At 32.0% G+C, this 16,589-nt stretch overlaps 1 protein-coding gene across 1 annotated transcript; it reads left to right on the forward strand.

Moving 5' to 3' along the window:
• The first annotated feature begins 5,018 nt into the window (after positions 1-5,018).
• On the forward strand, positions 5,019-16,144 carry LOC133324153 (E3 ubiquitin-protein ligase MIB2-like). The gene is made up of 5 exons (XM_061533035.1): positions 5,019-5,081; positions 5,161-5,229; positions 8,938-8,968; positions 13,891-14,084; positions 14,138-16,144. Exons 1-5 carry the CDS (start codon positions 5,019-5,021, stop codon positions 16,142-16,144), a joined length of 2,364 nt encoding a protein of 787 aa, XP_061389019.1.
• The last annotated feature ends 445 nt before the right edge of the window (positions 16,145-16,589 follow it).

Genomic DNA, 16,589 nt, shown 5'->3' on the forward strand with positions numbered 1-16,589 from the left:
CATACAAAATTGTCTGAGCAAACACCGACTTTATACGTTGTTCAATTCGAATGACTCTCTGAATAACCAATAAATTTGTCCCATCCCTAACAATTGAGAGTATTTATCGAAAATAAATTAATTTTGACAGTTTGAAAATATTTATGAAATTTTCAAACTTTTTCAGTAAAATTGAAAATCATGAATGAAAAATAAAAAATTGTATAGTTTTTATATATGCAACAAGATGTAAATTTTGTTTTCTACATAATGCAATATGCATTTCTTTTCCCTTGGTTCTAATTAGCGTACAAAACAAGAAACAAATGTGGGGCAACTCAAACAAAAAATTTTCCAAATTTTTATTTGTGACAGTATGTGACATTTGAATTGAGAAAATATAAAAATGTATTAAAAACAACAACATTTTCAGAAAAAATGGAAAACATGAATGAAAAGTAAATAGATATGGGTTCAAACTATAGTCAGGAGAAAGAGAATTATTTTTTCTATTTAGATCCCTATGTAATTCACTAAATATGTTACATTTTTGTTGTAAAACAAGAAACAAAAAGTTTGAAATAAAAACTCTGATGATTAAACATGTACATAGAATTATTTTTCAGTCGATTTATGCATATCCCTCCATCCATGTATTATTTTAACCCCTTGAGCGCCGAATTTTTTTCCGTAATCATAGAACAATTTTCTGTTCACAGATTTAATGCATCTATCCTAGATAGGATATGGACAAAATTTGAGATCGCTACATCCTTGCATTCGGTAGATACAGTACATTCTTTCTGAAAAATGAAAGCCCAATATCAAGAAAACCAAATGAAAAACCGACGAAAAAAAATCATTTTAAATTATTCTCTATATTCATTTTTACAAGAATCAAAAATAATTCTGATGGCAGAATTTGTACATTTCGAATGCGAAGCTATTTAAATAATTTGGACTGTGTACACAAATTAGTACTGTACACATTTTTGCCCTCTTCTCTACATTGAAAAGCTCATAACTTTACCAAAAATTTGAATTTTTTTGATTTTTCTTTTGATATGTGTCGTCGATAATCAGGTCTTGACGTATGAAATACAAAGAATATATATCTACTAGCTACATATGAAATATAATATTTTTCTTTATTTACACTTTATTTTGCATTACATATTGTATAGATTCAAGAATGATGTATTCTGTCCTTGTCCGGTCATGTTTTTTTTTTTTTAATTTCTTAAAAGAAAAAGATTTCTTCGTCATAGTTTTTGTTGACGACTGAAGCGTTTGAACATTTTTTTTAGAAATTAAAAATAAAAACATGACCGGACAAGAAAAGGATACATCATTCTAGAATCTATTCAATACTTAATGCAAAATAAAGTGTAAATAAAGAAAACTATATGCGATCTATATATAAATCTGAACCATTTTGACCAATGTAGAAGGACTCGTCTATGTGGTACCAAGACATAATGCCCTGTGCCACAGTGCGGTGAAGGATACAAACAATTTTTACCAAAAATGCAACAAAATAAACAGCTGACCACATTTTTAGAGATGTGTCTTTGTTTTTATTGATATTATCGATAATGGTGTTTTTACACGATATGTATTTTACATATGTGCTGTAACTTATTTCATCCATATGTAATTCCTTATGTGTGTCAAAATTAGCAGCGTACACAAAACATTTATTTTTGTGTTCAAATCGACATATGTATTTTACATATGACATAACCTATAAACAAAAAAAAACACTTTTATTTTTTCTTAAATCAACATCATTTGTTTATTAAACACCTACAAACGAAATAATAATTTGTAATTGTTGCCTTTTCATCCTTTTCTTTGACTTGCAATTGAAATATTTTCTTCCAACAATAGGTTCGTTCGTTTACTTTCCCAGTAATATTTACTCAGTAAGAATTTGCAGAGAGTAAATACGATTTTTTCCTTTTCAAGAGAGAAAACTGCAAAAAGTAAACGAACAACATCCAGTAAAAAGATTGTTTCGAAACAGCTGATTAAAACAACAAACAAAATGGCGCGAACTAAAAACAGCATTTTTATTAGAAAAATGGATAACAAGCGGAAAACTGATGTTGTTTGTTCCCCACAAACATTTAAAAGGGTTGTGACCTGTTATTCCTGTATCTGCAATTGATATTGGGGTGGACATAACCGATGGTGTTCCAGACATGTTAGGGATGCACACTTTTTTGTTTGGATTTGGAACCTAAAAAATCGTTCGACAATCACTCTTGTATTACCTTATTTTTAAATACTTGCGTTTTCTTCATCCATTTTGGTATTTAATGATACAAAATCAAAATAAAATTCACAAAACAATCAATTTTCTTGAGAACAATTTTTTGTTTGTTTGCAAAACATAACAAAACAGCTGATTAAATATCAGCTGATGGTACAACAAAATTCTTACTGAGTAAATTTTCCTTGTAAGAATTTGCAAATACTCAGTAACACAACTGTCAAATCTGCTCTCTCAATTCACTCTCTTTTACTGGACTTTTGGGTAAACGAACAACATTTTGTAATAATTTGTACAAATTCGTACAAATTATTCGGTAAACGAACGAACCTAATGTGTTTCATTCAAACAGCTGATTTCCTTATGTTTCACATACGAAAATAGAGCTCGTCCTATTCGGAAAAAATACATATGTAATTGCATATCGTTTTGACACATTGAAATTTCCGTATGTTTTACATGACGAGTTCGATTTCCATATGTAAAAAAGTGACAGCACATATGTAAAATACATATCGTGTAAAAACACCATAAATAGTCGACATCGTCGCATGAGTGTTACAGAATACCAAATCAGTGTCGAAGTGATGTCGATGCGAAGTGATGTCGAAAGAGAATCGTCGTCGACAACGACATACGGAATAGGGGTGATTGAGTAATCGAATGGAGTTGGAATCTTTATGAATTGCTGTAGGAGTGCTTTATGTAGGAGTAAGATTTGTAAATTAGTTCTGTAAGTGCAAATGGTACTAAAATGTACTAACTTTAGTAGTTAATGAATCAAAGTAGACTTTAGAAGGAAGATAGCTGTAATTGTGTAAAGATAACCTATCTTCCAAAGCGAACATATTTGAGCACGACATTCTGAATTCATTGCATGAATTGTGGTAGTATGAAATTTGGTTTTGGATATTAGTAATATAATATACTAAAATAAGTATATTTTGAATATCAATTAGAGAATCTTGAAATTTGGTACATGATTCAGTTATACTTAGGAAGGCACTTTCGGATAAACGTACTACACGTATACTAAAAGTCAATACTAAAGTCGGCTAATAACTTTAGGGAACAACATTTTGTACAAAATGCCTAGATATAGAATTTTGAAATTAAGTATGTAAAACGTCGTTGCTTTTTCGGGTTGATACTTGTCTCAATCTTACTTTTGAAATTTTGTACTATTATTTTATTTAGTACATTAGAATCTTAATAGTAATATGGACATTTATGTACAGTGTTTAGGTTTTGGTGGATTTTCTTATTGTAGCCATGTGTGTACCAAAGTAATACATTTAATGGTGAATAAATGCAACTTGAACTTTGGTAGGTGGACCGCAATTATTTATTGTATTGAAAAGATGGTACACTTGGAATGCTAATGTAGATTGGTATGGCGATTGTCATTAGCATAGAGGGTTGAAATAAGTTCAGAGAGAACTGAAATTCGGTATAAGGGTCCCTATTTGTGTGTTGGATTATTCGTACTATAAATGAAAAAAGTAACCTAAATGAAAATTTTGCATTAAAATAAAAATTTTAAAATTGAGCACATGTAATAAGTTATTGTGCAAACAATAACGTATAATACTTAAGTCAGAAGCGTCGGAAACCCAACCAAAAACATTGGTTTTTTGACAAAATAGCTGTTTCTATTTATCGATTTGGAAATAACGTATGCTTAAATCCATATCAAATTTCAATTTTTTATTTTCAAAAAAGTTTAGAATTTTTTATCAGTTCTAGTTAAGAATAGCCAGATATAATATATAAGAACGAATAAGAAAATAAAATCCAATTGTTATGTTTTTTTTTTGTTCCTTTTTTAATTTTTCTTACCAATTTTAAAATTTTAAGTAAATTTGTAGTCACGTTTTTTAGAATTGTTCGTTAAACGATTATCAATTTTTTCAATAAAGTAAATGTGTCCATCTTTCCATTATTGCATTGTGTAAACTGCCTTTATATTTTATACAATCATTTGCAATTTTCAAATTAAGAAAACAAATATGTTTTTTTGTAATTTTGAAATAAAAACAAATATTATTTTTTTTATAAATTATATTGAGTCAAATTACAAATCACTTAACACTTATTTGTATGTGTATGTTTTCCTTTTTTTTAAATATTTATAAAATGTAGAATTAAGAAAAAGAAAACAAATAATAAAATATGTAAAAATATAGTGGGAAAGTATTGTTTGTAAATGCCTTGTTAACCTCGAAGTGAGGCATCAGCAAAATTCTCATGCAGTTTATGTCGTTGGTCAGCTAAGTACTTCGCTTTGTTACAAGAGACATTTGGGTATGAAAGGTTTTTTGTACAGAAGCAATAGCTTCTGGGAAGGATATCCCAAAAAACTAAGGGAAATGATGAGAATCAGTGGCGTGATTCGAAACTATAGTCTTCCCTGCCTTACCCCTCGGCAAACAATGCCACTAATAAATAGTTTCATTTCATTTATTTCACACAATGTAATATAAAAAAGCCAGCATGGCCAATAACTTATATTAACTTATATAAAAAAAAAAATAAAAATCCAAACAAAGAATAAACTAAATAAATTAAAAATAAATAACAGTAAAAAAATCTACAAAATGCAAAATGCTAATGCAAACAACTAACATAACAGACTCCAAACAAGGCCAATAATTAGAACCACAGACATTAAATTTCATATGTATAAATCTATAACATAAATGCTAACGAACTTAAATAAAAATGGCTCCCCAGCCAAGAATTAAAAAAAAAACAAAGTAACATTATGCAACCTGTAATCAGCGATTTCTTCAAAGCCAACTTCATCAAATACGCAAAAGTGGAAGAGGTAAACTTACGAAGGCTCAAAGGGAGCTGATTCCACGATCTTACGACTCTAACTACAAATGATATTTCACAAATTGCAGACGAAAACCTCGGATACAACAACTGAGGGTTCCGAGAGGATCTACACATCACAAACCTACTACACTGTGGTAAATCAACATTTCTCATAATTCTATAATAACACAAAAGGATACGATATTCAACATAATTATAAAAGGATAGGCCAAGAAATTTAACAACAAATTGGGAAACATGATGACTACGACCCAAACCATATACATAACGAACAATGGAGTTAACAACCTTTTGAAGCCGATGCAAATGACCAGAATTAGAGCCCGAAATAACTTCCAAACAATAGTTAACCTGAGACATCAACAACGACATAGCCACCTTCACCCTAAAGCCAAGAGGCAAATATGCTTGGACACTATAAAGCCTCCTCCTGACAGTTCAAATGGGCATACGTAAGCTTACCACCACCACAATGAATGTTCTGCCTAAAGAATTGAGCATCGCTAATTACAGGCCCTAGATTCACATCAGGGCATATAAAAATTAAATCAGAGACTGGGGAGCATAATTATTAAAGTTCGATTAAACATCGAGGTCCAACTATTAGGCCCACTGTCCCGAAATTCCAAAACCTGGGACTAAGCGAGTACCCGCGATTGAAAGATCACTCCTTGGGCTTTCAGAAAATATATAGTTTGTATCCGAAATCAATTTCGGATATAATAAATTGTTTGACTTTATTTAAATTGTAAATTTTCTGGTAATTGATATGGTCCAAGTGTTAGGCCCACTGTCCGAAAATTTCAAAACCTGGGACTAAGCGAATACCCACGATGGAAAGGTCAGTCCATGGGCTTTCAGAATATATATAGTTTATATCCGAAATCAATTTCGGATATTGAAAATTTTTCCAATTTTTTTTCTGAATATGTATAATTTATATCCGAAATCAGTTTCGTATATTTTTTTTTATTTTATTTATATTGTAAAATTTCTGTAAAACAGGTAAAAATTGTATCATTTTATCTTCAGAAGTCATTCAAATCCACAGAACGTTTTTGGTACCTGTTTTTTTGGTGTACTATTGACACATTATGAGTTTTACAATACTTTGCAATAAAATGTCAAAGAATTTTTCGAATGAAGATATTTTTATGACTTTTTCTCTTTGCATTCATAAATCGCAATAAATGTGTCTAAAATTTTGTAAAGAAATACCCACACCAATAAAAATTAGCCTTCCTTTTAAAGCCCTTTTTATAAAAAAAAATAAAAAAATTAGGTAAAAATCGCCAACCGGGTTTGAACCGCGTGCCCCATGTTTCATAAAGTGAGTGCGCAACCGCATGAACTACAGTTGTAATCTGTGAGATGACAGCGATTGTATGTACTTTATGCTAGTTCAGTTTCATTGCTTAGAGACTTCTATATTCGCGCTATTTTATATTTTTTTGAAATGCAATTTTTCCAATGAAAATGCGTATACCCAAATAAACATATTAACAGAAATTTGTTAGGAAATCGTGATACCTTCAGCTTTTAAGAAGATTTCGTGAACATGACCCTTTTAAATTCCTCAGAATAGATTTAAACATTATTGAAATTGTTTTATTTATGTCTTGCATTGAATAGGATATTTATTATTGTTATTTAAGAAGGATGATATTTGACATTCTATTTCTCCCATTTACATACATATATGATTTTTGCTTTTATTATATGTTTTATTTAAGGATATAAAAATGTTGAAAATTTTGGAAAAAACATTTTTTTGCTTCAACGTGTACTTTTTTTTTAAAAAACGCGCTTTATTTTTCACATGTTTGTCAATGTGTGATTCACTGATCTTTTAATTATGCTGTCGAGCGCGTGTTACACACACACACACACACACACAAACAAACAAAAAACGCTTACTGTGTTAGGGTGGTTTTGTAGCAGAAAAATTTAACGTTCTGCAATTGTGTTGTTGTATTGCGGCGACAAGCAAAATGATCTCATTTGCACAACGTCGAAATAAGTTTCACGTTCATACACACAGAAATACACTGATTTGCCACATGTTAAAAGTTGTCTTCGGTGGTCGAAGTGGTAAGCCGGTTTTTGTAGCTTTTTATTTTTCTTTAGTTATATTAAAAAAAATATTCGAAATAAACAATAATGATAATTATAAGAATTTTAAAAAGCGTTTTAAAAAATTAAAAAAGTAGTGTTGGCGGGTTATTTGGAATACCATTTGTATTTTGTTTTTTTTTTTTTGCAAAATAGTCAGGCTGAATTCCAGTTTGTTGTTTTTATAAAAAAAAACAACTATTTCGTTCACCGAGGGTTAAGAGAGTTTCAGCCTGACTATTTTGCAAAAAAAAACAAAATACAAGTGGTATCCCAAATAACCCGCCAACACTACTTTTTTAATTTTTTAAAACGCTTTTTAAAATTCTTATAATTATCATTATTGTTTATTTCGAATATTTTTTTTAATATAACTAAGGAAAAATAAAAAGCTAAAAAAGAAGGTTTAAAGCGGATAAAACATCAAATTTCAAAAATTAAGTTGTCAAATAAATTAAAACGACAGCCGTGGGGTTTGAACCTACGACCTTATTGTAAAACGCACCCATATAAGACAGCAACCGGCTTACCACTTCGACCACCGAAGACAACTTTTAACGTGTGGCAAACAGTGTTCGCAAAAAAACGGTACACTATCGTAGTGTACCGTACCAGGAACAAAAACACTAAAAAAATTTTAGCGTTTGTGTTGCGGTACACAAACATTAAAAAATATTTTAGTGTTACTGTTCCGGAGCACAACGAAATTCGTAGTGTACCGCTGTCGGAGCACTAAAAATCGTAGTGTACCGCGGTCGGAGCACTAAAAATCGTAGTGTACCGCGGTCGGAACACTAAAAAATCGTAGCGTACCGCGGTCGGAACACTAAAAATCGTAGTGTTCCACTGGTCGGAACACTAAAAATCGTAGTGTTCCATTTGGCGGAACACTAAAAATCGTAGTGTTCCACTTGACGGAACACTTAAAATCGTAGTGTTCCATTTGTCGGAACACAAAAAGATGTATTTGTTATATTTTATTTTTTTATGAATAAAATTTATATTTTTATTGTTTTCCAATAGATTTAATAAATATAAAACTTTTTTATTTTTTTATATATTTGATTAAAAATTAGTAATATTTTATTAGCATCAACCGTTTAACATAATAAATATTTTATAACTAAAAAAGGTCGTCTAGTGAAAATTCAATCAGATGCCAACTCGCAACTGAAAATTCCATAATCGATTGTGCTGATCGGAAAAATGTATTGCATAAGACTACCTGTGCAAAAATCATAAAAAGGAAGAATATTTCAATAATGGATATGTATATGAAATTCGTTGTTGATATGGTACCTGTGTGTGGTTTTGTAATATTTATCCCAAAATCATAAAAATATGTTTTCCATATCCGTGTAATTTGTACACTTCTTTTAATGAATAAACAGGTAATTATTATGTTGATTGTGTGACAATCACCAAATTTTGAATATTTTTGCTAAAATTTCCTAAAAGTATGAATCATAGATGGATGCAGGTATAATTGTTTTAAGAAATAATGTTTTCGTACTAACATTTTACAAGGAGATCTCCCAATATTATGGGAAAAATCATGTTCGTTGTGTAAATCAATGAACATTTTATCCAAAGCTGAATAATTTTGTCACAAAATCTGGCCAAAATACCTATTTCTGATGGACATTCTCACTTTTGTAATTGCAAATAAAGTTATATTCAGTTTTATTTTTTTATTATTTTATCTCATTTTACCTCATTTTTAAAAACAGACGTGTATGGTACACTACCAATACAGTTCAAGTAAGTGGAACGCTACGATTTTTATTGTTCCGACCAGTGGAACACCAACATTTTTAGTGTTCCGACCAGTGGAACACAATGATTTTTAATGTACCGCAGTCGGTACACTACAATTTTTAGTGTACCACTGCCGGAACACTACGGTTTTTAGTGTACCGCTGTCGGTACACTACGATTTTTTAGTGTACCGCAGCAGGTACGCTAAGATTTTCGTTGTGCTCCGGAACAGTAACGCTAAAAATATTTTTAGTGTTTGTGTACCGGTACAGTACGTTATTTTAGTGTACCTATCCACCTTGGTACGGTACAGAACACTATGGAACGGTACCATAATGTTTATTTTCGAACGCTGGTGGCAAATCAGTGTATTTCTGTGTGTATGAACGTGAAACTTATTTCGACGTTGTGCAAATGAGATCATTTTGCTTGTCGCCGCAATACAACAACACAATTGCAGAACGTTAAATTTTTCTGCTACAAAACCACCCTAACACAGTAAGCGTTTTTTGTTTGTTTGTGTGTGTAACACGCGCTCGACAGCATAATTAAAAGATCAGTGAATCACACATTGACAAACATGTGAAAAATAAAGCGCGTTTTTTAAAAAAAAGTACACGTTGAAGCAAAAAAATGTTTTTTCCAAAATTTTCAACATTTTTATATCCTTAAATAAAACATATAATAAAAGCAAAAATCATATATGTATGTAAATGGGAGAAATAGAATGTCAAATATCATCCTTCTTAAATAACAATAAAAAATATCCTATTCAATGCAAGACATAAATAAAACAATTTCAATAATGTTTAAATCTATTCTGAGGAATTTAAAAGGGTCATGTTCACGAAATCTTCTTAAAAGGTGAAGGTGTCACGATTTCCTAACAAATTTCTGTTAATATGTTTATTTGGGTATACGCATTTTCATTGGAAAATTGCATTTCAAAAAAATATAAAATAGCGCGAATATAGAAGTCTCTAAGCAATGAAACTGAACTAGCATAAAGTACATACAATCGCTGTCATCTCACAGATTACAACTGTAGTTCATACGGTTGCGCACTCACTTTATGAAACATGGGGCACGCTGTTCAAACCCGGTTGGCGATTTTTACCTAATTTTTTTATTTTTTTTTTTTATAAAAAGGGCTTTAAAAGAAAGGCTAATTTTTATTGGTGTGGGTATTTCTTTACAAAATTTTAGACACATTTATTGCGATTTATGAATGCAAAGAGAAAAAGTCATAAAAATATCTTCATTCGAAAAATTCTTTGACATTTTATTGCAAAGTATTGTAAAACTCATAATGTGTCAATAGTACACCAAAAAAACAGGTACCAAAAACGTTCTGTGGATTTGAATGACTTCTGAAGATAAAATGATACAATTTTTACATATTTTACAGAAATTTTACAATATAAATAAAATAAAAAAAAATATACGAAACTGATTTCGGATATAAATTATACATATTCAGAAAAAAAATTGGAAAAATTTTCAATATCCGAAATTGATTTCGGATATAAACTATATATATTCTGAAAGTACATGGACTGACCTTTCTATCGTGGGTATTCGCTTAGTCCCAGGTTTTGAAATTTTCGGACAGTGGGCCTAACACTTGGACCATATCAATTACCAGAAAATTTACAATTTAAATAAAGTCAAACAATTTATTATATCCGAAATTGATTTCGGATACAAACTATATATTTTCTGAAAGCCCAAGGAGTGATCTTTCAATCGCGGGTACTCGCTTAGTCCCAGGTTTTGGAATTTCGGGACAGTGGGCCTAATAGTTGGACCATATCAATTACCAGAGCTACTGTTAAATTGTACAATTTTAAAAAAGTCGAAAAATTTATTATATCCGAAATTGATTTCGGATATAAACTATATATATTCTGAAAGTACATGGACTGACCTTTCTATCGTGGGTATTCGCTTAGTCCCAGGTTTTGAAATTTTCGGACAGTGGGCCTAACACTTGGACCATATCAATTACCAGAAAATTTACAATTTAAATAAAGTCAAACAATTTATTATATCCGAAATTGATTTCGGATACAAACTATATATTTTCTGAAAGCCCAAGGAGTGATCTTTCAATCGCGGGTACTCGCTTAGTCCCAGGTTTTGGAATTTCGGGACAGTGGGCCTAATAGTTGGACCATATCAATTACCAGAGCTACTGTTAAATTGTACAATTTTAAAAAAAGTCGAAAAATTTATTATATCCGAAATTGATTTCGGATATAAACTATATATATTCTGAAAGTACATGGACTGACCTTTCTATCGTGGGTATTCGCTTAGTCCCAGGTTTTGAAATTTTCGGACAGTGGGCCTAACACTTGGACCATATCAATTACCAGAAAATTTACAATTTAAATAAAGTCAAACAATTTATTATATCCGAAATTGATTTCGGATACAAACTATATATTTTCTGAAAGCCCAAGGAGTGATCTTTCAATCGCGGGTACTCGCTTAGTCCCAGGTTTTGGAATTTCGGGACAGTGGGCCTAATAGTTGGACCATATCAATTACCAGAGCTACTGTTAAATTGTACAATTTTAAAAAAAGTCGAAAAATTTATTATATCCGAAATTGATTTCGGATATAAACTATATATATTCTGAAAGCCCATGGACTGACCTTTCCATCGTGGGTATTCGCTTAGTCCCAGGTTTTGAAATTTTCGGACAGTGGGCCTAATTGCAAATTCCTACAGTGTTGCTGCATGTGCAGTAATTTTTATGTTTTATTGAATTGGGGTAGCACATTTGGTAATTTTGTCCTAATCCTACTTATTTTTATTAATTTTAAATAAAAATAATCGTAAAATCTATTAAATTTGATTATTTTTCAATTCTGTTAACCTTTTACAATTTAACTTTCAACAATTTATCTTCACGCTCATGTTTTCGTTCCATCAGGAAGAAGGCTGGTCACCGTTAAGCAGCTTAAATTTTCTATTATGTTCCTTTTAAGCAAATCTCTACAGGCATAGATAAGTTTGGAGGTCGACTTAATTAAGTGATCATTTATAAACACTCGAGACTCCACAATGCAATTCTCAATTACTTCCTTCAGAAGAATTCGACCCCTGTACAGAGTTAAATTTCACCAACACCGCTCTACGGTCAGATATGTAACAACAGTGCTGCAAATCTCTAGGCACCAGCTGCATCCCACAAACCTTAGCAATTTTTACAGTTAGCGCTCTAAGGTCTTTTATATTGTCCGGCAGTCCTCTAATAATGACATTCAACCGATTCAGTCTGCGCTGGAGCATAGCATTATATAATTCCAATTCATGGACTCTATCTATTAACTTCTTTTCCACACTAATAGCAGTGTTTTTCATTTCACTGACAGTTAACTTCAGATCACAAACGGACTGCTTCAGCTCAGTGATATTGCTCTTCACCGCAGAAAATTCAGCACTGTACAATTCAAAAAGAGCATCTTTTTGGGATTTAAACTCCTGCATACACTGTGCCATGTAAGCATCGATCTTTAGCTTCATGGTAGATAAATATCATTCTGCAAACTACGTGAGATAAAAACAACAAACTGGGATTCAGCCTAACTATTTTGCAAAAAAAAAAAAAAAAATATACAAATTGTATCCCAAATAAACCGCCAACACTACTGAATATGCAAAAATAATGTATGGTCCTGAAAATAACTGGCGAAAGAACTGTTGAATTCCATAGTCACAAAATTGATGGTAGTGGAATACTTAAATCCGATAAACATGTCGGGCACTTTTGAATGACACTTTTGCCCAAATTTGGCTTGTTTGTCATTCATATTCATGTTTGTTGGACAGTCAGTAATCGATAAAAAAAAGCTGTTACTCAAGAGTGCTTGTGTGTACAGGTATTTCGCAGAGTTTAAAGAATATCTTACCATCGTGGGTGTCAAATACCATAAACTCATATCATGCTTCTTCTAAAGAACAGGGATCTGATAGCATCGCTAATGTTGACATTTGTAACATATGACAATCATAGTTATATGTCATAATTCTTTTCAGTCTTTTCTTGTACAAACAAGTTCATTCTAAGTAAACTTTTAGATATAGTATTAACACATTGCTTTATCAATACATAAAAGACGTATTATATTGAGCAATACGAATGTCCTAAAAAATTTGACGATCTACTTCTAGCATATGTAGTAAATTTTACCATAATTATAATGATGAAACACACAGATAAACGTTGCTTTCCGGATCAGCTAGATATATAAAAGTACAGATGGTATAATAATCGGCGTTCGAAAATAAACATTATGGTAATGCCTTATTGTTCTATACCGTACCAAGGTGGATGGGTACACTAAAATAACGTATTGTACCGGTACACAAACACTAAAAATATTTTTAGCGTTACTGTTCCGAAGCTCAACGAAAATCGTAGGATCCCACAACTTGGTATACCAAAAATCGTAGCGTACCGGCTGCGGTACACAAAAATCGTAGTATACTGATTAATTAAAAATCATTGTGTTCCGCTGGTCGGAACACTAAAAATTTTAGTGTTCCACTTGCCGAAACACTAAAAATAGTAGTGTTTCAATTGGCGGAACACTAAGAATCATAGTTTTCCTCTTGCCGGTACACTTCAACTTGTCGGTGCACAAAAAATTTATTTTATTTACTTTTATTTTCTGTATGAAGAAATTTTTATATTATTACACTACGATTTGTACGATAACTAGCGTGGCAACAGGTGGTGTTGTAGAACAAGCGATCCTAATGTACCCAAAAACTCAATTCACTTTCTATTATATTGTTTGTAAAAAATAACTCAACAAACCGCCAGACACTTGCAATTACTTATTATCATTAAACCATGATTAAAAATAACTAACTATTATAATAGCTTGAATTTTCGCAGGAAATGTTTAAGATATTTTATATATCATTATTTCTAATTTCAGAGTACAGTATGAGAATTGCCCAAATAGATGGACTTTTCACCCAACCGCCTTGGTTAAAGTTGTGTCATTTCGTGTTGGAGATTTAGTTACTATAATAAATGATGCAGCAAAAGTACAACAACTTCAGAAGGGACATGGGGAATGGATAGAACTTATGCGATATGTATGAATATTTTTGTTAAGATAAGTCATATTAGTGATTAATCATATTTTCAGGCACTTGGGAAGCTTTGCAAGGTTGTTAAAGTTTATTCAGATGGTGACCTACGTCTGGAACAATTGGATGATGGGTTCGAATGGACACTTAATCCAAAATGTGTCAAGCTAGAAAGGTCTCCAATAGCAACGGCCGCTGAAAGGTCAAATAGTATGATGGATTTAAGCAATAGACGAACGGATCATGTAATGACTCCTTTATCTGGTCTGTCGGGGACATCTATGGCAGATAAACTGGTGCGGGAAGCGGCTCATGGCCACTTCGACTTTGTAAAGCAATATCTTGATAGTCATCCAGATCACGTGAATGTAATGAGTGGAGGCAAGGCGTCCATTCAGGTAGCAGCCCATCAAGGATTTGTTGAAATTGTAAAATTATTAATTTCAAAAGGAGCTAATGTTAATATAGTCGATAAAGAAGGGGACTCTGCGTTACATTACGCAGCTTTTGGAAATCAGCCAGAAACAATGCGCATTTTGCTCCAAAATGGCGCGGATAAAAATTTTCTTAACTCCAGTCATTGTACCGCACTTCATATTTGTGCTCACAAAAAAACGCCACACTGTGTTCGAGAATTATTGAATCACAATGTCAACGTAAACATACAGGACTCATATGGGGATACGGCGCTTCACGATGCTATAGGAAAAGAAAATTCAGAGGTGGTGGAAATATTATGTAATGCGCCAAATTTAGACTTTACTGTTAAAAACAATAGAGGATTTAATGTACTACATCATGCTGCGCTTAAAGGTAATGTTGTGGCCACTCGTCGCATCCTGCAATTGGCTCGGCAACTCGTTGATGTAAAAAAAGACGACGGTTTCGCTGCTATGCATTTAGCTGCGCTTAATGGCCATGCGAATGTTGTAGAGACGTTAGTCAAAGAAGGACAAGCGAACATCGACATACGGAATAATCGACGTCAAACACCTTTTCTTTTAGCAGTATCTCAAGGCCATGTTGCAGTCATTGAAAAACTTGTTAATTTGGGCTGCGACGTTACCGCAAGAGATGAGGATGGCGACAATGCTATGCACTTATGTGTGGTTAAGAAAAATAATATTCTACAAGCTTCAGAACCAACTATAGCAGATTCACCTGAAATATTTGCGATTTATGAAAGTTTATCTTATATACATGAGGACCGGCTCATGTACACATTATTATGCTATTTACATCGGTTGGGCTGTCAAATAGAGTATAATAATAAAGGTGTTAATATATTTGAATGGATTACAGATGTAAAACATAAACAACTTATATTATCGCACCAACGACCTGCTCCAATACCACCCGTTGATGGAAACAATTCTTCGACATCCACTAGTGATGTTTCACCTGCAATTGAGCAAATTGCGCACAACATACATTTAATGTGTTTAAAAACAAACATTCAACATGGACCCAGATCTGTTGAACCACCAGAATCTTTGAGTGAAACATTATCAATAGAATCGACATTAAATTCACAAGCAACAAGCAATAATTTAATAAAAACTCCACCACATAATGACGCAACCAATGTTGCTTGCTATGCCAAAAAACAGTCGACAGTAGTAGATAATATATTTGCTCACTCCTCACAACAAGATCAAGTTGCATTCATATCTACAACTTCTATCCCCAATTCGTGTATAGTATGTGATGAAAATTTGCCTTTAATTAAATTTGAACCCTGTCAGCACCAAATATCATGTGAAGACTGCGGGAAACGAATGAAGAAGTGTTTGCGTTGCGCTGTTCATATTGAAAAACGTGTTGATGAAAATGGTCGTATTTTAGCAAATTCCGATTCTAGTACTATTCCCGCTGTAGAACGCCTTCGATACTTGGAAAATAAAATTCTTGAATATGAAGAGTCGCACTATTGTAGCATCTGTATGGAAAGAATTCGGGATGTTGCTTTTCTATGTGGACATGGATCATGTTCAAGATGTGCCGAAACCTTACGCATATGTCATATGTGTCGAAAAACTATTTTAAAAAAAATTAATCTTTATTAAATTTTAGGACTGCAGTATGTACTTCTCAAATGTTTGCGAACACAGATCAAAATTACACCTACAAATTTAGAATCATAACTACTGGAAATCTGTATAATAAAATAAAAATATTTTAAACTACATTATACATTTTTTATACGAAATTTGTGAAATAGTGAATTAAGAGAACAAATTTGACAGTTGTGTTACTGAGCATTTGCATATTCTTACAAGAAAAAATTACACAGTAAAATTTTTCCTGTAACACAACGCAATTTGTTTTCAAGCTAATTTTATTCTGATTTTGTATTATATAAATTAAAATGGATAAAGAAAGCGTAAGTAAAAACAAGTTGGGCAACTCTGGAATGGATAACGTGTGGAAGTTAAAGTCGTCGCGGAAAATTTAATAAATTAATTGATAAAACAGCGAAAAGTGCCTGAGTGGCCTTTAAATGTTATTGAA

The sequence above is a fragment of the Musca vetustissima genome, unplaced genomic scaffold (assembly GCF_032173495.1).
Source record: "Musca vetustissima isolate MV318-11 ecotype Yass unplaced genomic scaffold, APGP_CSIRO_Mvet_v1 utg2114, whole genome shotgun sequence".
NCBI classification, from domain to species: Eukaryota; Metazoa; Arthropoda; class Insecta; order Diptera; family Muscidae; genus Musca; species Musca vetustissima.

Excerpts from the sequence above, each read along its gene's own strand:
- LOC133324153 (XM_061533035.1), top strand. The coding sequence starts at position 5,019 with ATGCAACCTGTAATCAGCGATTTCTTCAAAGCCAACTTCATCAAATAC. Across the intron at positions 5,082-5,160 it reads AATACGCAAAAGTGGAAGAG|ACGAAAACCTCGGATACAAC; the intron begins GTAAACTTACGA and ends CACAAATTGCAG. Across the intron at positions 14,085-14,137 it reads GGATAGAACTTATGCGATAT|GCACTTGGGAAGCTTTGCAA; the intron begins GTATGAATATTT and ends TCATATTTTCAG.